The sequence below is a fragment of the Myotis nattereri genome (genome assembly GCF_964212035.1).
Source record: "Myotis nattereri genome assembly, chromosome: 7".
NCBI lineage: Eukaryota > Metazoa > Chordata > Mammalia > Chiroptera > Vespertilionidae > Myotis > Myotis nattereri.
In genome coordinates, this window is record NC_138082.1 from 53,420,798 (window position 1) to 53,446,382 (window position 25,585).

Here is a 25,585-nt window from a genome sequence, read left to right on the forward strand (position 1 = left end):
CTTCAGGGTGGGGGTCCCTACTGTGGTGTCTGGCCAGCCTGTGTGAGGGGCTGATAGCTGTTTGCAGGCTGGCCAAGCCCCTCAGTGGGGACCCTCACCCATGGGGGTGTGGCCAGCCTGTGTGAGGGGTTGAGGGCAGTTTTTATGCTTTCCACTGCCCCTTCAGGGTGGGGGTTCCCGCTGGGGTGCCTGGCCAGCCTGGGTGAGGGGCTAAAGGCCGTTTTCAGGCTGGCTATGCCCCCCGGTGACCCGAGCTCCCAGCCTCTCCTTTTTTACTTTTTTTCTGGGATTTATTTATCTTCTATAATTGAAACTTTGTAGCCTTGAGCAGAGCCCAGGTCCAGCTGGAAGCAGGTATCTGGGATTTATTTATCTTCTATAATTGAAACTTTGTAGCCTTGAGCGGAGCCGAGGGCTGGCCAGGGCAGGCGGGAAGCTTGGCTTCCTCCATCACCGGGGGCAACCCAAGCCTCCTGCTCGCTCCAGCTCCATGGCCGCTGACATCTTAGTTGGGTTAATTTGCATACTTGCTCCTGATTGGCTGGTGGGCATGACTTGTGGGCGTGGCTTGAACATAGCGGAGGGATGGCTAATTTGCATGTTTCTCTTTTATCATATAGGATTATTTGTAAGGAGCATGACAATCCAGTTATTCATTCAGTAATTACTAGTGGCATCTTTTTTAGGTGACAGGAACTTGTTTAGTCATAGAGATACATGTTATACTAATTTACATACACACACACATTCACGACACTAGAAAATAAAACCCCCAGTGATTCCCTGCAATCTTGGTTAAATCTAATCTGGATCAGAATCAGACCCCTTGTGCTGTTTTCATTCTTCAAGGATCACCAGAGGAAATGTACTTAAGAAGAATCCAATTGCGTGTAGCCTGAATAGATAGTGGGCAAGAGGACTGAATAGGCGTATAAACATTGTAGATCATTAACATTCCTTGAAGGCCACGATCAACACTTAGTTGTGGGTATCTATGTCCATGAGGTATGGATTGCTAGTCAGGCCATGCCCATCCACATACCAAGAGTTTAAAGGCAAAGGGCATCCCAATGAGAGGTACAGGGGTACAATGAAGTACAATTCCCTGAATAGAGTCAGTGAAATCATGAAGTTTGGATTCTTTGCAGAAGAATATCCTGGGGGTATTGGTAAAACTGAAGGTTAGCAGGACCTCATCCCCAGAGATTATGAACCATTAGGTTTGAGATAAATATTAGGAATGTATTTTTCAAACAGCATCCAAGTGACTCCAGGGACTAAATTTGGATACATTTTTTAATTAGGGCCTATCCACGTTGAAATTTACCACATGGATAGGAGGGTAGAGAATAAGGGCAGGTATATCTTTGGGGGGAAATTAGTGAAAATAAGTTAACATAAAATCTGTCAAGTTGATTTATTTTTTTTCATTCAAAAATATTTATCATGCTCCCACTGTATGTGAAGCATTATTCTAGCTACTGGACATATGACAGTGAGAAAAATCAAATACAGACTCTGTTACCATGGATAAAGACCTATGCCTTATACAATTCACGGAAATATAAAGACAGAATGTTTATATTCAATAAATTGCGCTAAGTGTTGAGATAGCAATAAGCCAATAGCATTTTCATAGAGCCCACTGGAAGGTCATTTCTGCTGATGGCTGATGGTAGTGGTCAGCATTGATAGTGCAATGAAACATTACTATGTTTATAATCTTTCTCAATATACAAAGAACCAGAGCTAAGGTTGAAAATTCTAAGTAAACTTTATGTTTTATACATCTGAATATGTGACCTAATGCAACATCTCAGAGCAGACACATTACTTCATTACATTTATAAACAGGAAGAGCAGAATGACTAATTTAGAGTCTTCCCATTTGATTTGGTATCTTTCTGAGCCCCACCTGACTCCAGCATAATCAATCACACCTCTGAGCCTCACCTGCACCACATGTGAGGTTCATACTCACCAAACCCAAATCTGTGCATGAACCCTATATCTGAATAAATAGAACTGGCTCCACTGAATATATTTTCTATACATTTACTCATTGCTTCTTGGGTGCTGGTGTGGCTTATTATCATCATGGTAATTAGTAGTATAATTAATGCATGATTAAAATTGCTATACAGGTAACTTGAGTCATAACATGACATATGCTAAGTTCTCTATATAGATTATTGGCATTTATAGCTGCTATGAACACATCCTATATAATAAAAGGCTAATATGCAAATCAACTGAATGGCAGAACAACTGGTTGCTATGATGTTCACTGACCACCAGGGGGCAGGTGCTCAATGCAAGAGCTGCCCCCTAGTGGTCAGTGTGCTGCCACAGGGGCGCACCACTCAGCCAGAAACCCTGAGCCCTGGGCTCACAGCGAGCACAGTGGCGGTGGGAGCCTCTCCCGCCTCCACAGCAGTGCTAAGGATGTCCGACTGATGACTCCCAGATTGTGAGAGGATGCAGGCTGGACTGAGGGACCCTCACCCCCACTGAGTGCACGAATTTCATGCACCAGGCCTCTAGTTTAAAATAAATGGCTAACTAGGAACTAATATAAAATATACCCTCTTGTAAATTTGCTGGATAATCTAAATAAGAGGTTATAAAAGAGCAAATAACTAATCCTTGAAAATTTTTGAAAAATTTGATAAGGATCAACACAATTATTAATTATATGAAAAGAAAAATATGTAGAAGTAGGTATTTAAAAACTACTGTTTTTATAAATTTTACTTATCCATATATGTGATATAAGTACTAACTGTATTTAATATCATGATTGTGATATTTCAGTTAGAAGGCTGCAGGATGACCAAAATGTTCCAAGTACAACTGGTAAGTTTCATATTAGAATAAAAGTAAATATTAATTATATATATTAATAGCCTAACATGAAACTGCTTTTGCCCCAGACTGTGATCTTAGTAGATACACAAAAACAAAAACAAAACAAGTCCTATCAATTAAATTACTTTGTGAAACACTGATCAAAAATATTTATTTGAAAAATACTGATAAGTTATGATAAAGCAAAATCCAAAATGTATTGACAGCTTATCATGTGCCAAGAATAGAGCTAAATGTTTCATTTGAATAAGGTCATTTATTGTAACTTTCTATAAAAATAAAGATTAACTTTAGCTAAGAATTTTTCAATTACTCATAATTGCAAGTAAGTAAAATTATATGCAAGTATACTTAAATAGGAAAATCTATTATATAAGTCATTAGCCATAATAAAAACATTATTTATGCTAGACAAAAAAGGCATCTCCACAGTTATATTTATTTATTGAATCAATTTAAACAATTTTAAATAAAATAATTATCTAAGTTTTCACAATAAAGGGATTCCCTACATTTTATATCTATATGTTCAAGATTGTGTAGACACAAATTAAATTATCTTAAAAGGAAAACAATTTTTGCCTTGTCCAGGTAGCCCAGTTGATTGGAGCATTGACCCATATGCCAACAGGTTTCGGGTCTGATCTCTGGTCAAGGAACTTACTGAGCTTAGGGATTTGATCCCTGATCTGGTGGGCTGTGAAAAGAAGGCAACTAATCAATGTTTCTCTCTCACATGAATGTTTCTCTCTCTCTCTTTCCCCCTCTGTTCCTCTCTCTCTAAAATATAAATAAAAACACAATAATTTTCATTGCCAATAACAGTGCTAGAAATTCCTCTTGACAACATTAGATATAGATTGCAATGTGCTTTTAGGAGAGCTAAATAAAATCTAGTTAAAATGCTTATTCTAATGCTATTATAGCAAAATGGTCTTTTATTTATTTATTGGGAATTATAAAATCAGTGATATGAATTTTGCACAAGATCATTTAATTAAATAGAAAAACTTTCACTATAAGTAATAATATGGCATGTACAACCTCACTTAGGGTCCAAAGAGAATGTAAGAAGATGATCATTTAAAATTTAGAATAAGCTAATGTTATTAAGCATTTATTGTCTGGCTACAAAGGAGCTCATCAATCACTTGTGTTTTGAACACTGATAATGTGTTCTTATAGCCACCACCAAAGTAATTTTTAGTAAATTAAGAAAATAATTCATGATCTTAATCAGTTGTGCGGGTCATGCATGTCCCAGTGTTAATTGGTTAAAATAGCAGTAGATGCTATTATCCAGTTGGTCAATTGGCTCTTATCACCGTGGCAGTACATTTATGTAACTACAAAGCTAACAGGACATGTTGAGTCTCAAATATCAAAATTTAATACAGTAGAACTGAAAGATATTATCAACATTTTCTAATCTAGTCCTTTATATTTTAGCTAAGAAAGCTGTGATGCCAGAAATTGACTTCCCAAAATCATACAGGGAATTAGCAGTAGAAGCAGTCTGTAAAGAAGAGAGCACAAACTCCATCCATCTATCCCTCCATTCATCCATCATTTCATCCTGCATTTCATGCATCCATTTATTCAACAAGTATCTATTAAATGCTTGCTTATTATGTGCTAGACACTAGGGATGTGATGAAGAGCAAAACGAGACATACACAATCTCCAGACTTATGGTGACTGTTTTGAGAATACAGATGGAGGTGAAAAATATTAATAAGATAATCACTCAAATACACACATGATAACAAAGCAAGACAAATGCTCTTTTAAAAAATAACATACCCCTGATAATGTATAACAAGGGAGCCAGGCCTAAACCAGGGGTCAGAAAGGGATCCCCAGAGAAAGTGGCCCTTATATTGAGTAGTAAAGGCTGGATAGAAGTTATGAGAAGAAGGGAGAGGGTAGAAAGAGGTGCCAAAGCCCTAGAGAAAGAAATGAATATTTGAGGAACAGAAAGCCCAGTGAAGGGGCTGGAGGGACAGGCCATCTAGACCAGTGAGAGACTATAGTCCAGACTAACACTTTTGACCTTAATTCTAAGAGTCATGGAACGCTCTGGAAAAGTTTAGCAGGAAGATAAAACCCTCATCTTCAGCAGTGTTATTTTTACATGGGCAAATACCAGATTCCTAAATGCTATTCAAGGTATAGAACATTTTTCTAAGTTTTGGTTCTGTAAGCAATGGCCTGGAGAAGGGATGAAAAATAGCAATAGGGACATGAAGGAGATTGGAAGTTGGTTGCCATGCAATCCATTTGAGCAGATCTGTTTCAGGGCTCTGAGCATAGTCATGTTTGAAAAACACAATTTTTTTGGACAACTTAAATATAAGTGAAATTTGTTCATAGTTATAAGCTACCTTAGGTTAGCTTTTATATGGAAAATCTTTACTCTTGGAATTTCTAAGATTATTTGTCCAGATGATGTGGCTTTCTTTTCTTCTGGTTCACTTTCTGTTTGTAACAGTCTGTAGTCAGGATAAGCAATTATCTCTCTTCATTAATGCCTCTCTTGAGATATCCAAAGGTAAGGATTCTGGCTGATCTCATCTGAACAACTGGGCTGCTAAAATACATGTTCAATAAGTCAGTAGAAATCCAAGCCATGCATATGTGAGGAAATGCAGTCAAGTGCTTAAGAATCTAGTTTTAGTCAAAATCACATGGTCTTCAATCCCAGTTTTGCAAAGCTTAGATATGTTGGAACCTCATTTCACTCTCCTTCTTAAAAAAATCTCTGACAATTCTTCACAAACTGAACAATAACGTCCCCACTGCTCGGCACCATCCCCCTCCATGCCCTTCATACTCCACAATTTTTTCCCACCAGTTTCCCTTCCAGGCAATCAAACCACCTGTCTAAGCCTCAGTTACCCTGTCTATAAAAATGGAAATAATACTTATATCTATTAAGACAGAAGTTAAACAAGTGTTTTGCAAATGGCAGCTTTTTTTATTATATGAGAACAGATGAGAGAGAACCTTAGACTTTGAGTTATTAATCTTCTTTTTAGTAATAGTTTGTTTCATCTTCCCCCAAAGATCATAACTCTGAAGGAAATAATACAACAAGAGCACTTACACTGAAAGATATTTTAAATGGGACATTTTCTTATTGGACATATTTTCCAACTTGGATTTCAGGTAGGTGAACTTCTTTTTTACTTTTTTTTTTTTTTAAATGTCAAACTACAGAGGGAAGGCAGAGAAAGGTTTGGGTTGGGGGTAGAGGGTCAGAGATCAACCTAAGGACTTGCATGCATGCATATAAGCATAACCAATGGACACAGATCCCTGCGGGGTGTGTGGTGAGGGCATGTGCGGGGGTGGGGGGGGTGGGAGGGTGCGGGGGGTGGGGGTGGGGAGGTCAATGGGGGGGAAGGAGACATATGTACTACTATTTGTAATACTTTAAACAATAAAAAAAGAAAAAAAAGAAAAGATCAGAAAACTTAATGCAAAAAAAATGTATGTTTTCTGTTTTTGCTTTTAGTGCCAATGTATCTCTATGGTAACAAAAGCCGTATCAGTTTACATGGGGGAAAAACAGCATTTATTTAGACAAATCAAGTGACCAGCAAAGCACTTTTGGCAGAGGCTTTTAGACCAGATTTTCCCCGATAATGAGACCAATAGGAGTTTAGCAGAAAAGTAAAAGCTGAGAATTGTTACAATAATCTGAGCATATGGTATAGCTATTCAGAATGGAAGAGAAACACCTATTTAAGAGAAGTCATGAGAATTTTACTAAAAGGGAAATCCATTGTTAATCTGGATAATCCCAGAAATGGACAAATCCCATCCTAAAAACAAATCCTTTAAGGGCCATAAAATTAATATTTACATACAGTTTTATAAAATAGGATGTTGTCAAATAAAGCTAATCAAAAATAATAAAGTCAACTAAGTTTTGTCTAAAGTGCCACTAAACAAAATCAAATATTTTCATTTTTTTCTTTAGAAAATAAAATGTACATAAAAACGGTTTTAAACTCAATCAGGCATAACCCAAATTAAATGAATTTTTATTGCAAAAAAATTAGCATTTAAAACTAGTTTATCCTCTTTGTAACACAGATAAAAGGCAATTTTATTCCAACACACTGAACTGGTTAGGATAGGGCTGCTATTAACAAAGAGGTTATCTTTGTGGAAAGTAGGAAATTATATTCTTTTCTCCCTTTACAATTAACTTATTTTAAATCTGACAAAGTCATATGTACTGAACAAAGAGGAAAAACAAAATAAATCTGTGAAATAAGAGAGATTTCTTTTTGTTATAAATGTAGTTCCTGTTAAGGGAGATTATTTCAAGTTTTGTTTTCCTTCTTGTTTAAAGGACAAGAGTACCTCCATCAATCTACAGATAATAACATAGTATTTTATAATATTGAAACAGGAGAATCATATACCATTTTGAGTAATACCACCATGGTATGTATACAACATCATCTTCCTCCTCAAAAGACTTTGCCAGCTCTTCACTGGTCAAGAAAGAGCCCAGACTCTTAGCACCCGATCTGGACCCAACCTGCCTTCTCAGCTCCATCCCACTGTACTTCTCCTTTAATTCTCCCTTCTCCTCACACTAGACTCCTGCCCTTCCCTCCTCTAAATCACCCAGCAGCTTTCTTCCTCTGTGGAAATAATATGGTCTGAGATAAGAGTTAAGAGCTCAATCCTGTAGTCAGGCATACTGAGGCTGAAATCCTGGCTCTGCCACTTACAACATGTGGAAAATTGGGTATGGTTCCACACGACACTAACACTACCAAGCTTCAGCTTCCTCTGTAAAGTAGGAATAATAATAGCTCTTTGGAGTAATGTAAGAATTAAGTGAAGTAACATTTGAAAGTGCTCTGGACAGTGCCTGGCATAGAATAAACAGGCACATGCTACTCGGTCCTCCTCGGCTCTCAGCCCTCCTACTTTCTCTCCCCTCAAGAGCCCACTAATCTTTTAAAGCCACAGTCAGGTGACTCTCTCCTCCTCTATGCAAGCAATCACTCTCATGTGGATTCAAGCACTTCTTCCTTAATGCTTTTGTAAAGTTATATTTCTTTTATAGAACTAATTTGCAATATAAGTGACTTATTTACAAGTTTAACATTATAAGCTTTTTGAAATCACAAAGTATATCTTTATTATACTGTCCTCCCATAATATCTAGTACGTTTCTTCCTATACAATAGGTACTGCATAAATGTTTTAAAATTGCACTGAAGATATATGCAAGTAGGATATATCAAAGATGTGTTATTCTGTTAGGACTACAAATTAACATGGCTCTGTTATTTTTTTCTGCATCCTAATCAATTTTTTCATAATTTCAGAAAAGTGTGAATGCTTCAAATTATGGCTTATCACCTGATCGGCAATTTGCATATCTAGAAAGTGATTATTCAAAGGTATTGACTATTTACTTTTGATATATCTGGTTATATCTCTTACTAATCAACAGTTTGGTTTATAAATGAAAGAGGAAGCAAGAGTGTATTTTTATCTCTAAATACTCAAGAAGTTAATGTGGGCTCTAGATGAGCCCCAAAAGCATAACTGAAACATAAGCAAATAATTTTGCTTGCTTATCTGGTTATCAGCAAGTAGTAGCAACTAGTTTCCTCTGGGAAAACACTTTATTTGAGGGCACAGATATTCACCAGAAAGGGGAGAATTATCTTTGTATTTCTAAAGCTATTTGGCATCACAAATCATTAGTTCATTCCCACATTTTAACCTCATAAAAGCTCATTATTTAAAATGAAGAAAAAATCAAGATGTGACTTATTTAACTCACTTGCTCAAGCAAGATGACATTCAATCATTAACAGACCAGAAGTTTAAATCTGTCTCCAAAAGCTTCGTGTAGGAGAATCCCACAAACGAGCCCATTTGCCCTCACTTAATTTCCCCTCCTGACTGAAGTTGCAGGTAAGTTCAACAACTTATTTTTTTCTATTTATACATCTTCAGGATGATTTTTATTTTTGCAAAAGGCCAAGGGAATTTAATACTGATTTAAACATCTAACAATTACTTTTAGATCAAGAACCTATAGTTTTAACTGTCATTTTTCATATCCTACTTGAGATGCAAAACTCCCTTCATATTCAGAATGAAAAGTTCATCTCTAGCCCCTGCTTGTTGTTTAGTCAACTGATTGTTTTCCAAAGGACCGGGTCCTGGTGCCAGCACTCTTTAGAAAGACATGTTTCAGCCTTCTGGCCCTTCTTTGTCAAGAGTCTGAACGCCCTTTTAAGAAACAAAATCCAAAAAATACCTGCATTATTCACTAACCACGATATAAGTATACTAATGAGAAAAAAAACAAAACAAAAAAACAACACAAAAAAACACTAGTTTTTAAAGGAGGAGTCACATGCTCTATCTCTCCTATTTTTTAAAAAATATCTATTAATTTTAAAAACCATATTCAAAGAAAGGCGAGCATTTTACAATAAAACTATACATTGAATGAAATTCTTTTTATCTTGTTTTAATGGGTGTCATGATAACCAATGATTCAGGTGCAAATAATAATGAGGAAACTATTAAAAGGAGTTTACATTTCATTCTGATGACTCCTTATGGGCCATGGAAATAATGGTGGTTTTACTTCAGTCAAGGTAAAATATGAAGGGAAAATTCTATAGAGCATGTCAAAGAAAAGCTTGTCAAATTAGCAAATGTCTTTGAATACGGTTATTATGGAGTGAGGGCTGAATTATGGAATATGGACAAACAGCACAAAAGTCCACAGTAAAATTCTTTAAATGAAGACTAATTAGGAATTGCAACTTACTCTTCCTAGTGCCCTGTGAAAATAGTCTTTTTATAATTCTGAACCTTGAATTGAATGACCTATGACTATACATTCCTGATATAAGCTTTTAAAAGATTAAAATTTGTCTTTGCCTCTCTTCTTTCTGACAGCTTTGGAGATATTCTTACACAGCAACATATCACATCTATGACCTGAGGAATGGGTAAAACTTCATGTTTATTTATGAATACTACTTAACTCTACTACATAGACTTTTCATTCCAAACTCTGATTTGAGGTTGACTATCCTGTTACTGATCTTAGCTTCTTGCTTCTTTACAATATATGTGCACCCATAAATTAAGAAATTCAAGGAAATATTCCTATGCAATACTCATCTTTTTATTTGGCTAATATTTTGCATTTTTATAAACAACCTAGTTCCCCCATAGGTCTGAACACCAAATTGCAAATATGCTATTTATGGAAATAAACATAAGTACTAAAAGTATAAAATATGCATGGTAATGATACACTGCTTCTAGGAAGGTGGCTGCTTCATTGGTAGGAAGCAGAAGGGAGGGAGGCCATTAGTTGTATCTGAACATATACTCTGTTAGTTGATTTTAAATTACTTGTTTTTAAAATTCCAAAGTGTTAATATCTCAAATTTAGATGGTACATAAATTGCCATCAATTATATTGTTTTATTTATTTGTAAGTTTAACTATTTACAATATATTTCAAACAGAAAATATATGCAAATAAGTCAGTAGTAGAAAAACTGAGAAAGAGAATTCCTGGCAGAAGGAATCCTATCTAATAAAAGAGAAACATGGTAATTGGTGTACGACCGCTACCCTTTCCATTGGCTAATCAGGGCAATATGCAAATTAACTGTCAGCCAAGATGGCGGCAAGCAGCCAGGCAGCTTGAAACTAACATGAGGCTTGCTTGCTTCAGTGATGGAGGACTCCAACGTTCCCCGCCTGCCCCTGCAGGCCTCTGAGCTGCAAGCAACTATGTAACAAACATAGAAGCTAAACAAAACCCCAGAAACCTGCTGGCTTCAGCCAGCAGGATTGCAACATTGTAAGCAAAGGCCAGAAACCTACTTTCAGCAGCGGAGGCCTAAGAGCTGGAGCCAAGCCTCAAAGCTAAAGCTGGCCCAGAATATAAAAGAAAAAGAAAAAAAGGAGCGGTTGGGAGCTTCAGTCACCACCAGCCTGAAAACAGCCCTCAGCCCCTCACCCAGACTGGCCAGGCACCCCAGTGGGGACCCCCACCCTGAAGGGTGTGTGACCAGCTGCAAACAGCCATCATCCCCTCACCCAGGCTGGCCAGGCACCCCAGTGGGGACCCCCACCCTGAAGGATGTGTGACCAGCTGCAAACAGCCCTCAGCCCCTCACCCAGGCTGGCCAGGCACCCCAGTGGGGACCCCCACCCTGAAGGGTGTGTGGCCAGCTGCAAACAGCCATCATCCCCACACCCAGGCTGGCCAGGCACCCCAGTGGGGACCCCCACCCTGATCCAGGACACCCTTCAGGGCAAACCAGCCGGCACCCACCCATGCACCAGGCCTCTACCCTATATAGTAAAAGGGTAATATGCCTCCCAGCACCGGGATCAGCGGAGCCGAGAGGCCTCCCAGCACCGGGATCAGCGTGACAGAGGGCACGCCTAAACCCCCTGATCGCCCTGCGGCTCTGTGTGTGACAGGGTGTGGCGCCCCAACCCCCCCCCCCCCCGCCCCCACGGGCCCTGCTCTGTGTGTGACGGGGTAGAGCCATAACCTCCCAATCGGCCCTGCCCTGAGTGTGAGAGTAGTAGCACCCCAACCCCCTGATCGGCCCTTCTCTGTGGGTGACAGGGGGAAATGCCCCAACCCCCTGATTGGCCCTGCTCTGTGCATGACAGGGGGTGGTGCTGCAACCTCCCCATCGACCCTGCCTTGAGTGTGACAGGGGATGGTGCCCCAACCCCCCAATTGGCCCTACCCTGAGCGTGACTGAGGGTGGAATCACAACCTCCCGATCGCCCTGGTCTGTGTATGACAGGGGGCGGCACCCCAACTCCCCAATCGGCCCTGCTCTGAGCCCGACCAGGGGCTGCACCTAGGGATTGGGCCTTCCCTCTGCCACCTGGGAGCAGGCCTAAGCCAGCAGGTCATTATCTCCCGAGGGGTCCCAGACTGCGAGAGGGCACAGGCCGGGCTGAGGGATCCCCCCCCCCCCCCCGGGTGCACAAGTTTTTGTGCACCGGGCCTCTAGTATTATATAAAAACACAAAGGGAAATGGAGAGCATGGAAGGTTCAGGAAACTGAAAGTAGGTCAGTTGAGTTGAAACTGGAGGAGGGTATGACTACTGGGAGGTGGTGTAAGGTTGGGAAGGAGTTGAGGCCAGGAAGCCTCGGCCAAATAATAATGAGGAAACTATTAAAAGAGGTGTAAATTTCATTCTGATGACAATAGGGAATCACTGAAGAGTTTCAAATGGGAAATGACATGATCAGATTTGCACTTTAGAAAAATAACTTTGACTAAGAATGGACAATGAATTGGTTTACTTACTCATCTTAATGCGATATCCTATTTGTGTTATATAAAAGGGAAAATAATTATATATCTTGAAGAGGTATTAAAAATCTTATGGTCTATTTCCCCTTTTGTTTAGCAAGAGCACAAAAGTTCAAAAAATATTTACCTACTTCTTTTAAATGTTCAGAAGAGACTAACTCTGATCTTCTTAAACTGTCAAATTAAGAAATAGGAACTACTACATAAAGTAGAATCTAAATTCATCTAATGCATTGTGTCTTTCTCTTCTCTGATCCACTTTGTCACCAAATACAAGAGTTACTTATTGAGGACTTATTTTGTGAAAAGCATATATGGAAGAATACAAATGAGCTGAAGTCACCAACCCTACTCTCAAGAAACATTTAGACTAGCAAGGAGAAAACCCACTCTTTCAATACAATTAAAAATGTGTACTGAATTACTTAATGCTTTAAGAAAGGCATGCATCATTTTCTTATTTTTCTTTTAATCATTTTGAAATTCTCCAACTCCTATGTTGAGGTTCACCAAATTAAACAGAATTCCAAGAATATGGCAATACTAATATTTTAATCATGGTTTGTATCAGCTTTAAAGCCTAGAATCATTGCAAATGTTTAGCTTTTGTGCAGTGAATTTAATCAAACCACTGTTGTTGGTTTTTTCCTTCACAACTATTAATTTGGCAGACTGTTTTTGTCAGTTAAATATACAATAATTTAGAAAGTGAGGGATGACAAATTTGTTGAGATTTAAGGCAAAATCGGGTACCACTAACTGCAAATGTTCTGTGTGCCTTGGAAGAGTCTATAAACATTTACCACAGAGAGAATGAACATGGTTCTGGTTTCAGGCCAGGGAAGGGATACTGAGGAGATGAAAGCCTTTGAAAAGCAGCCTCCGCCACTTTCTCTCATGCTGTGAATTACTTAGAAAACACAGAAAATGACCACCTGGTGACTTGAGGGTCATGAAGAGACTGTGTGCTGCGATTTGCAGCTTGGCACTGTCTACATGACTGGGTAGGTGATGCCACAGCATTTGGCAACATCAGGCGGTGTTGCAATGTCAAAGGTCACAGGCACTCTGGCTTGAGACAGAATTGTAAACCAGGTGAAGATCTTTCTCCCGTTGGGTCATTTCCTTGCCTGTGCCCTCGGATGTCTTTCAATATGTTCCAGACCTCCCAGGGCCGGGTGCCTTAAACTGCTCTCCGGGTGTCAGGCTTCCCATGGCCGCCCCAGTGGTCTTCCTCCGGGGCCTCCACCCTTTCTCCAGTCAAAGCGGGTCTGTCCAGTGCCCTGCTCCCTCAGTGTCTGCTAGGCCTCATGCTGCATGACCTAATAAGTTAAATCAATGTATATTATAAGGCTTCATGGTTTCCAAAGCTTAAACAAGTTAGAAAAGTAGAAATATCAGGTATATATTAGGTCCAGGTTGGAGATTTGTTTTAGAGAGGGAAGGAAAAGAGTCTTTCTTCAGGCTTCTCACATTACACCTAGAAGGTAGGTCTTCTTTTTTTTTTTAGAACTTTTATAAGAGTTTTTTGAGCCAAATTGACAACGTATGCTAAGGGCAAGATTTCAAGTGTTCCCCAGGTAGGTCTTGCTTTGCGTTTCCACAAAAACATTTTTTTAGCTGAATTTATTGGGGTGACATTGGTTAATAAAATTATATAGCTTTCAGGACATCATCTGTATATTGCATTTGTGCTCACCACTCCAAGCAAGTCTCCTCCCATCACCATTTAGTCCCCTATACCCTTTTCTACCTTCCCCATCCTCCTCCTCTAGTAATCACCATGCTCTTGTCTCTCTATGAGGTATTTGTTTGTTTGTTTGTTTGTTTGCTTAATCCATTCATCTTTTTCACCTACTCCCCCAATCCTCCCACCCCTCTGACAGCTATCAGTCTGTTCTCTATCTATGAGTCTGTTTATATTTTATTTGTTAGATTCCACATATGAATGAAGCCATATGGTATTTGTCTTTCTCTGACTGGCTTATTTCACATAGCATAATGTTCTCCAGGTCCATCCATTCTGTTGCAAAGGATATGATTTCCTTTCTTTTTTATGGCTAAGTAGTATTCCATTGTGTAAATGTACCACAGCTTTTTAATTCACTCATCTGCTGATGGACACTTGGGTTGCTCCCAAATCTAAATGAAACTATTAATATGTATCTCCAAGAAGATAATTAAAACTTAAGCATGGCATCTTATGAGTCTTTAATACATGAAATCGGAACACATTCTTGCTGAAGAAGTGCAAAAGCTCCCCAAAGCAAGTCAGTCCATTGAGAATTTGCAAGGTGACTCTAAGGATCAAAGTGAGGTTTTTGGCTAAAAGGATATTTGAAGTTTCCCCATGAATGTAGGACTTAGCAAGCTTAAGGCATACTGCCTAGTATACAATCTGTTTTTCATTTTAACTTAGATCGGATGTTCCTTTCTGTTTCTGATTTCAAGTCAGATCTCTGGGGAGATTGTCAAATGGCATCTTATTTTCAAAAATTTGAAATGCATGTGCATGCACAGAGCTGGGGTTGTGAATGGGAATGCGCAAGAGTACTTATAAAACGTCAGCACCATTGTAGATGTCAGAGCAGGAAGGCACTCCAGCGACCATCCTACCCTGGTGTGGACAAAACAGGGCCAAAGGCTTGAGTTTAATTTGGGCCTCTGCCAAGAACTAACAGTGTGATTTTTGAAAGTCCTACTATTTCTCTAACCTCACATTTATTTTCTACAAAATGGAGTTCCATTAGATAATTTCTAGAGCTGTTCCCACTTTCACAGTCTATACATCTTTAACTTACTATCTCCCTACAAAGGCCAGCAAACGGAGACCTAGAGAAGTTAAATGATGTCTAAGTAACTAGTGAAGAGCTACAGCTGCCAGCCCATCTCTCCAGTCCCCAGGGGCGGCATTCTTTCCATTAGGCTTGAAGAAGCTGAGAGAATGACTCTTCGTTTTTATTGTTTGTTTATTTTTTCTGTTTATAAAGATTTTTTTTTTTTTACATTGAGCAGCAAGGTTTTTTGTGTGTATTTTCTTTTTGTCTTTTTTTCCTTCTAGAGATTTTGTACGAAGAAATGAGCTTCCCCGTCCAATTCAGTACATTTGCTGGTCACCCATTGGGAGTAAATTAGTAAGTGTTTGAATTATAGAAGTATTTAATCCTTTAAATAAAAGAGGAGCCATTTGTTTTGGCCTTTGGTAAATTCCCTTGCTTAAAAGAAAAAAAAAAATGTATTACTATTTTTCAGTGGTTAAAAACAAGAAGAGTTTTGATAAATTGAAACCCATCTGAGAATTCCGCAAAATCTCAAGCTCATGGATAGACTTCTTTAAATATCTCAGTCAGAAACTTTATCCTTATACTCAGCCAGAATGCGTTGTGCCAGAAAGCTCAGGAAAAATATGGTTTTCACAAGTTTCCCAGACTAGCTTCAGACAACATGAAATTTTGTCCAAGCTCTTATTTAAGGACTCTAAATAAAGATTAGATCTGGCTAGCTATTAATATTCAGAGATTGATTTTACTTTCTGTTAATATACATATAATTATTTACTTGGGTAATAAAACCACAAATAAAATAGTAGACTTTATTCTTTATTTGACATAGACTTTAAAAATCATAACAGATGATCATGTGAATCAGTTGTTGTTTTTTGACCTATTAAAGTGAGATAGTACTTGTGAGTCTTTTTGCATCTGAATTGCTACACTTTTAAAAGTCATTAGGTCAATAATTAACACAACTATACAGACTTAATTGTATTTCTTATGGAATTTCCCTGTATTAACTAGCTTACCGCCACTTTCAGGCATATGTGTATCAGAACAATATCTATTTGAAACAAAGACCAGAAAACCCACCTTTCCAAATAACATATAATGGAAAAGAAAATAAAATATTTAATGGGATCCCAGACTGGGTTTATGAAGGTAAGCTGTATTCTTCTTTCTACTGCTGCTGTGTTAGGCTTTTAATTGAAAATAATTGCATACGTTTAGTAGCATTTAGATGAGTGCTATGCTGCTGAGATGAATGGTGGCATTTCTGAAAGCTGTTTTCTGTGCTATGAACAGGACGTGCATGTTCTGAAAGAACAAAATCTTATCAGACTGGTAGAGTTTATTTTTAATGAGCATCAGATAGTGGTAGTAACAATTTATATTCCAAGAAGTTTATGGTCCTTAAATGCTGTGTTAGTTCATTTTCTCAGGTTTGTTTTTTCTTAAGAAAGAAATATTTTTTTCTAAAACTAAACAACTGTTTATATTATTTTGTAGGAAAATATCCTTAATTTGTTATACTTTTGTGAATTTTGTCCTCTTTCTAGGTTCTGTAAGATCCAGGAAATAACTGGACTTTAAAAGGCTTTCTGGTCCTTATTTTTTATTAAATAAATATGTAACTTAACTGTTTTTTAAAAAAATAATATTCCCAGGAGAGAAAGTCAACATTCAATGTTTATGTTACTCTGTAGCATAATTACAGTTTCCTTGTTTTGGCTATTTTAGGTGACTATAAGAACCAGAAGTTGCCCCAAAGGGAAAAATTAATTCCTGTTAATACGTTTATTATTTATTTTAAAATTACATTTCTGATTAATGTCAAATCCTAAGAAGTCTGTTTGATAAAGGGCATAATGCTAAACTATTCCTCTAAATCCAGATTATTTATCTTTTAAAAACCAAAGTAGGACATATATCACATCTACATTAAATAAATTATTTTGGGCAATAATGGATATATACAATGTATTTTAAAATATTTATAATGACTTTAAGAGTAAGCTCCAATTATAATTAATATACTAGTATTTATTTTTCAGAGGAAATGCTTGCTTCAAAATATGCTCTCTGGTGGTCTCCGAATGGAAAATTTTTGGCATATGCAGAGTTTAATGATACAGAAATCCCAGTGATTGCCTATTCCTATTATGGTGATGAGCAATATCCTAGGACAATAAATATTCCATACCCAAAGGTATGTTGAATACTTTTAGCAGATGCTTCTATTTCCCTGGTGTCAAAATGAGCAACCAATACTATGAAGAGAGGTGGGACCAACAAGTTTGGAGAGCTTCTTATCCTTGTGCATTGTGAAGCAAACATTGTACTGTGATCTATTATTTATGTGGACATCTGTTGCTTTGGACATCTGGTTGTGCTGGATGAAGTTGTCTTTGCTAAATTCTATTGCAGAAGCTTTGAAAAACATATGGTCTAGATCATGGAGGAAAAACAAGCTTAACTTAAATTTAATTTTTTCATATTTCATGCTCCGAATTCAGGGTAAAGTTCTGTCTTGCAGTTTCTTCTTGAATTCCCATGTACATGCAAGTTTGAATGGGGAATACAAATGTTGAACTTGATGTTCCTGTCAGGTAGAAGCAAGCATGAGTTATGCTCTTTTCTGGACATAAAAGGTAGCTTAAATTTGTGAGCCTTGAGTGAATTAGACTGGGTGTGAGTCCAAAGACTTTTGCATAAACATTCTAGAAGTCTTAGTGTACATACTTTTCATTCATTCCCACGTCTGGAGAGACCTGTATGTGCAGTTGGAGAATGGCCAGGTCTCAGTGGAGAACATCATGTCCTAATTTAATTTAGACAATAAGTCTGAAAGGAGAGCAAATCACAAATTCTCCTCTTGCACAAGGAGTGAAAGTGATTTTAGAAAGTAGCACAATGTCCTTTCCTCCCCATTGTTTTTTTTTTTTTAATGTATATACTTTTTATTGATTTTTTACAGAGAGGTAGGGAGAGAGATAGAGAGTCAGAAACATCGATGAGAGAGAAACAACGATCAGCTGCCTCCTGCACCTCTCCTACTGGGGATGTGCCCGCAACCCAGGTACATGCCCTTGACCGGAATCGAACCCGGGACCCTTCAGTCCGCAGGTCGACGCTCTGTCCACTGAGCCAAACCGGTTTGGGCCCCATTGTTTTTACTTGTCAGGGGACACTGCCATGGATGGACCCAGTGGGTCCCTATGTGACAGAGATGAGATGGATATACCTACACACTAGCAGATTCTGAAGTGGCCATAGCGACAGAAATAGAAATGTTACACAGTTTAAAATTCGCTTTAAAGTCGTAGGAGAAACATTAAGGAATAGAGATGAGTGTTTAGGTAGGAGACCTCTCAAGGGCTGACTATAAAGTCTGAAAGCTGGAGGTGCTTGGAAGCGAGAGATGTGATACTTGGGATCCGTGATGTAAAAGGACTTGGGTCTTTAGGAAGGTGAAAGGGAGCAGGAAGCGATGAAGAGCTGAGGAGTAACTAGAACTGACAGAGAAGTTAGGACCCAAATTCCCATGTTTCTTTGAAGACCAAAGTTCCTAAATCATCTGACTTTGGACTGAGAGGTGAGACTAGTTGGAAGAAGCAAGAAGTTCCAGCTGAGCCTTCAGTAAAACAGGGGGTCAGAGGAAAACGCGCACAGTCCTTAGATAAATCCAAACAGCATGGAGTCATTTAAGACTACTGACCTAAACAGTTGATTTAAGTTATTTAACAATTACAAGATTCTCTTTTCCTATGGTGAAATAACAGAGAAACTATAAGAAGCTGTTTGGGCGTGAACTATACTGTCATATATATTTAGGGTGTATAACAGCATAGAAAACATAAAACAAGGAAATTATAAATTCCATATTTGGAGATGAAACTTTTCTAAGTTTGGAGGGATGGTAGCAGTAGTAGTGTAACCATCTAGGAGATTGTTTGGTGATTGTTTGGACAAAATTATAGGGTAAAAGCAAAAAGTATCTTTCACTATGTAGTTTTACACTTGCCTCTCAACCACAATCGCCCTAGCAGAGGGAGAAATGATAATAATGATAATAATTATCATCGTCATCATCATCATAAATGGGAAATAATCTGCCTTAAAAATCAGAAAAGAAAATATCGATTACAGAACTATATCCAAAATATTTTTTCTATGAATCAAAGCTTCTTAATTAATCACTTAAAATATGTGTTTTCACACTAATTGACACAGTATTTGTAATTGCCCTGCAAGTAAAATTGAAATAAAATCCCTGGTCATGTTATAATTATATTTTTTTCAACAGAAATATACTTAATATTTTTATCTTATAAAAACATGCCTAAATTCTTAAAACGTCTTTCAAATGTTGGTGATAATTAGAATTTTATGAGCTGATCTATCTTTATTTTCTTGTCAGGCTGGAGCTAAGAATCCTGTTGTTCGGATATTTATTGTCGATACCACTTACCCTGAGTATGTAGGTCCCATAGAAGTGCCAGTTCCAGCAATGATAGCCTCAAGGTATATTCATCTCAGATGCTTTCCACCTTTGAAGTGATATTTTAATACAAATTTCTTAATCAGTGCTCAGATTTATTTTCTAGTGAGTTAATGATGAGTATATGCACTATAAGCAAAAATTGAGTTTACCTATGCCTAAGAGCTAATTTAATGCTTTCTCTCCTACACATGGACCAGTAGCTTTGGCTTTATGTCTTAAATTCTTTTCTAAAATATAAAAATCCAAAATGGGGAGCAAACTCAAGTAAAATAATAATTGCATTAGATGGATGAACTCTTATAGATAGTCTTTAAAAGTCAGCAGGTATATTTAAACTTACTCAGCGGAAAGGGAACATTTTGCCTTCCTTATCTATGGAATAAGTATTTAATGTAATAACAATAAAATAGATCCTTTAGAAAACAGAATTAAAAAATTACTTGAATGTGATATTGGTTTATGGTTGTGACAGTCGGTTTCAATTTATTTGCAGTGATTATTATTTCAGTTGGCTCACGTGGGTTACTGATGAACGAATATGCTTGCAGTGGCTAAAAAGAATTCAGAATGTTTCGGTCTTGTCTATATGTGATTTCAATGAAGGCTGGCAGACATGGAATTGTCCAAAGGTAGGTTATTAAAACAGAAGTGTCTTTCCGAAAAAAGTTCAAGAGAGGGGACTTATTTATAGCCAACATCCTATATAATAAAAGGCTAATATGCAAATTGTCCCCTCAACCAGGAGTTCAACCAGGGGGCGGCGCCAGCTGGCTAACTTCCCAGGTCCCCTCCTCCCCGGATGGCCCGGCCCAATTGGCCCTGATCAGGGCAGGTTGGCCAGACCCCACCTGTGAGTGAATTCATGCACTGGGCCTTTAGTTTATACTATAAAGCAGAAATTACTGCATCCAACTCTGGGTTGCTTTGCAAAACAAACAAACAAACAACAAAACAACACTCCCTATTTGCAGGGTCATTTTTTTATTAAATAAATAATATTAGCTTTTGAATAATTTTAGCCTTTGTTTAGAATAAAGAAAAAAACTAAATAAAATAATATGTTAATTGGAAACATCAAGTATCTGGTTCTGTATTAGGATGGAAATTCATACTTTTGATATTACAAAATTGACAGTCCAAAAAAGCAAAACAATGAAGATGAAAAGATAAGCTGGGTTTATTAGGGAAATATATGTTCTGCTCAAAAGAACTGAGATAACATGCAAATGGTGGCACTTCTATTCAATGTCAAAGTTGAAGAATAAAAATTATAAAGAAAATGAAAAGCAAGAAAGCCAAATATTCCCATTTTAAAATCAAAAGTAGATAACTGCAAATATGAGGTAAAATATTAGATCTAATTGTCTTGCAATCCTATCTTAGGAGAGTTCTTTATACTGTGCTAATTTTAGGGAGAAAAAAAATGAGAAAACTAGGCACAGATTTATTGTTGAGTTTTAATTGTTTCTATTGCTCAAATCCAAACATAATCTGTTGAATTAATGAGTCAGAAAACTACTTCACCAATCTAAAAGCTTTATAATGAGCTTGTTCATAAGTACTCACATTAGAGACTAAGAAATGCAAAAATGTTTTCTTTAAATAGGAAATTTGATGGGTACATTTCATGAGACTTCTAATTATAAAAAGATGTTTCATTAAACCAAATATAGGATAAACCTATTTTGTAAAGTAAGAAGAAAAGCACAGAGCAATCAAAGTAAATCACTGAATTCTATCTAGAAATTAGGACATTATGTTCTGCAAGAAAAAAGTCATGTGAATCTGTTTGGAACTACATCAGGACTAGAATGGCCAAGTTACTCAGGCTAAAAAATATATATTTTTTAAAATCACTACTATTTCTGCAATAAGCTTAACTAATTTTGATGGAATATGCTAGAAGTTTATTTTTATCTTATTTATATTTTGGTATACAAAGCAGAAAGATGTTGGCCTTAATGTAGTGTCATACACATACTCAAAAAGAGAGAATAAATTGGATTATGCTGGTTAATTAGAAACCATTGGTCTGATTAGTCAGCTTTGACATTTTCTTGAATCTGGGTGTTAGAAATTATAGTTTTAATTTTGTTAGTTTAAAACTATAAAATTGGTCATTTAGATACCATTTTAGTTATTAAAACTAGGCATTTCAAAACTATGATTGCTTTGGAATATGAAATTCTAATTTATTACAACCTGAGACTATTTTAATCCAAACTGACAGAACATATAGATGCTTGTTCACTAAGATATGGAGTTACCTGGAATATAAACTTTAGTTAATGGCCCAAAAAAGTGATTACATTTAGAACACCAGGTTTGAATAATCTTGGGATTTCAAAACAACCTCTTTTTCAAAATAATCTGATAATTACATGGAACACATTTTTAAATTTAAGAACAACAGAGTATTAAATTTTCCAGCAACCAGACTCATGATTGATGTGTGTGTGTTTAAAACAAATACCATTTAAGATTAATTGATCTGGCAACATTTTATTCATGTTGGAAGTCATACCAAAAACAAAGAAGCAAAGGAAACTGGCAATACTTTTATTAGAATTACATTAATAAGATTTATTAAGAAATTTATAACTAGGGGGAGGAACACCTTTCATATTATTCTTTTTTCTCTCAAAAGGGAATCAAAATTAATTTTATCTTTATAGCTACAAGTAATGAGTCAAAATGTTTCACTATTTTTTCATGTCTTATTCTCTCAGAGGCACTGGCCTATCCTATAGGAGAAAATCCAAACTGTTTTTTAAATTTATTATTCCCTAGCTTTTTATGACAGTACTTTTCTCATGATCCTTTGTCTACTTCATTGATTCTTCTTTTCCTTTCTAGCTCTTCTTCTGACTTCTCTAGAAATCTTAATATTCTCCAAGTTAATATATTTTCAAGGTAGGCTAACTGTTATAACAATAGCAATAACAACAACAAAATACCTCCAATAATTCATTGGATTAATAGAGTATAAATTTTTTACATTTGTGTGCCCACCTAATAGTGAATCTAAGTAACTGGGGACTAGGGAGGGGATGGAGGATGGGGTGCTCTGCTCCACGCAGTCAGTAAGGAACTCAGGTTGATGATCTTTCTGCTGTCTTCATCCAGTGACTACCTAGGCTAGTCCAAGGCTATTCAAGCCTGATCATCAACATCCATCTGGGGGCTGGGGTAAAGAACAGAGGATTGTGCATAACAAGAGGTTTTTATAGATTAGGCCTAGAAGTAGCATGAGTCACTTTTGCTTTCACACAATTGGTTAAAATTTATCACATGACCACATCCAATTGGAAGAGGGCCTGGGAAATACAGTCTTGCTAACATCCGAGTAAAAAAATAACTCATTTCATGCACCAAAAGTTTGCTGGTTTGATTTCCAGTCAGGGCACATATTCAGATTGTGGGTTCAGTCCCCAGTGGGGGTGTGCATGAGAGACAACCCATCTCTCTCTCTCTCTTCCTCTCTCTCTCTCTCTCTCTCTCTCTCTCTCTCTCTCTCTCAAAACATATCCTCAGGTGAGGGGGGGGATAAAAAAAGAAAAAATGGTTGTTAATTCTTTCTGCGGATTTGAACTTTTAAATATCTCTGACAACATCTTCTCTGCTCCATCTTACTACTGCTAACTAGACTTGAGTCTTTATCATCCTTTTCCAAACAATACAGTAGCCATCCAAGCAATCTGTCTGCCTCCTTCTATCTTACCCACTTCTGATCTATTTTCTGTATCATGTTCACAATTGTGTTTCCCAAATTGTGGATTTGAAATCCTTCAAAGGATTTACCAAGAGAAATTTAAACTTCTTAGGGTGGCATAAAAGTTTCTCAGAGATCTTGCTGATACCTCTGGATCCGCCCTCATCTTCTCTTTCCCTTAGTCACCCTTCACTCAGCACACTCAATCACCTGTAGTTTACTAAGCTGGCCTAGTCTCTACACTGTTCATTCTACCTAGAATGTTCTTTCTCTAATTATTGGTCTAGAAAAGCCTATTCATTTTCTTAGGCTTACTAAATATTTGTTCAATACATGATTGATTGGTACCATGCTAAAATGTATACCAAAATAAGATTTGGTGCAAATATTAAGATCCCTATATGCCCTTTTACCTATATGACACCAAGTACTTGGGTTTTGCTAGGCCTTCATTGATGATGTGATAATTCACTGTATCATAGAAAGTTTAACCAGAATTATTAAAGGTTTGTGATAAAATCCAGCCTTTAGATTATCCATGTGCATGCAATAGTGTTATTGTACAAAATTTTTAATATAGTCATCTTAAACTCAAGTGTGAAGTTAGTTAACTATTGATAGTACATTCTGATGAGGCAGCTTAACTGGTTCAAATGTCCAGATTATATTTAGAAAAAACAGCTTACTAACACTAAGCTTTATATGATCTTTTTTTTTTTTTTTTCTTTTAGACCCAGGAGCATATAGAAGAAAGCAGAACTGGATGGGCTGGTGGAGTATGATTTTGCTATCTTTTTTTTATATTTTAATGACACTTGACAGATTCTCAACTATGAAAGGACCATTTGAAATGTATTCAAACTGGCAGTACTTTTTTTAATAGAAAAAAATATCAAGGTAAAAAATATAAAGGTAGTGATCCCTTCAGCAATTTTGTGCTAGACAATTTTAATGTACATTTAGAATTCTTTTGAGAAGAAATCAATCATATTCTTCATGTTCCAACCTTAACTTTTTCAACAAACTGTCTGATATGGATAATTAATATTACTTCTTAAACAAATATAATAAAGATCATTTTTAAAAAAGGAACATAGTCCCTGATCTGCCTAAAATTATCTTATTAATCATTAGCCATTTGAATTCAGCAAAAATAAATATATTGAGTATCCTTTGAAATTTAGAGACAATCTAACTCTCATTAAATTTTATTATAAACTGAAATTGCTTAAAAACTAAAATGAATGTGTATATATATTCATTTATATATGTTCATTCATTTTAGTTTTTAAGCAAAGTGATAGCAAATAGGAAGATGTGTGTTTGGTTCTGATTTGTGATCACTTGGATAAGCTTATTCAGTGATTTATGGGGATTTTTACTGTGAAAAAATAGGTTTTAGGAAAATATCAATTGTATCTAACATCCTCTATAAATAATACAAAATAAGACAGAATAAGTGAATGTTGCAAGGTTACTGCAACTTAATACAAAAATATGATTGAATTCAACTAACATTTGGGTTTTTAAAAACACGATGTTTTCTGAGATTTTGACACATTCAAAGAAAGAGGAAACTCTTGTGACTTCATTTAACACATTAACCCATAATAAAAGGACAACAAATAATTCAGAAGTCAATTCTAAGATGGTAAGTCTCATAAAAATTCAAAGTTAAAATGGGTAAGGAGAAGGTAAATTATAAAGTAAAAATCTTTAGATATTAAAAACTCTATTGAACACTTTTCCTAGATCCAATGATTTTAGTTTGCATATGTTCACTCAGTCTTCAGTTATATTCATTAGCTAAAGACTAGTTATTACTTTATTAATTATATACAGTAAATGTAAAATATATTCTAAAATAACAAGGTAACAAGGATACGGATAAGTCAGGAAAAAAAAAAAAACCTGGAAAGTCCTATTTAATTTAATCTTTGTCACTGTACTAAATAACCCAGGAAAAATTAGGCATATTCAGTAAAAGAATAGGATCTTCTAAATATTTTGGATTCTTGGTTAATCAGAAGCTCGCCTTCTAGGAAGACAATTCCTAGACCAGCATTTGAAAACTTGAATAAAAGGGAAAATTAACCTATGAATTCACTCCCATTATAAAGATTTCCAGTAAAGAATGAAAGAAAGGGAGAAGGCTTGAAACTTCCTTTCATTGTGTTCTCCATGATGATAATATAACTAAGGTTACTATAAAGTAACATGAATGATGTGATTTTACAGATAGATAAACAATGATACCAACAACCTTCTCAAAGACATAATTTTAGGAATCCATATTTTATTCTGAAAATGGTACCAGCATTCAAAACATTCTGAAATATTTGCATCTTATCATTTTTTACA

The 25,585-nt window shown here is 36.5% G+C and overlaps 1 protein-coding gene across 1 annotated transcript in view; it reads left to right on the forward strand.

Annotated features, from left to right (window-relative positions):
* Positions 1-1,090: 1,090 nt before the first annotated feature.
* FAP (fibroblast activation protein alpha) overlaps positions 1,091-25,585 on the forward strand; it is a gene marked incomplete at its 5' end in the record, with an annotated part of 61,842 nt that continues 37,347 nt past the window's right edge. Inside the window, 12 exons of the mRNA XM_081095209.1 lie at positions 1,091-1,181; positions 2,815-2,856; positions 5,935-6,036; positions 7,232-7,326; positions 8,226-8,300; positions 9,826-9,878; positions 15,296-15,368; positions 16,049-16,169; positions 17,063-17,217; positions 19,429-19,532; positions 20,006-20,141; positions 23,956-24,000. Of these exons, the coding sequence (XP_080951335.1) occupies positions 1,091-1,181; positions 2,815-2,856; positions 5,935-6,036; positions 7,232-7,326; positions 8,226-8,300; positions 9,826-9,878; positions 15,296-15,368; positions 16,049-16,169; positions 17,063-17,217; positions 19,429-19,532; positions 20,006-20,141; positions 23,956-24,000 (1,092 nt within the window). The remainder of the gene's footprint in view (positions 1,182-2,814; positions 2,857-5,934; positions 6,037-7,231; positions 7,327-8,225; positions 8,301-9,825; positions 9,879-15,295; positions 15,369-16,048; positions 16,170-17,062; positions 17,218-19,428; positions 19,533-20,005; positions 20,142-23,955; positions 24,001-25,585) is intronic.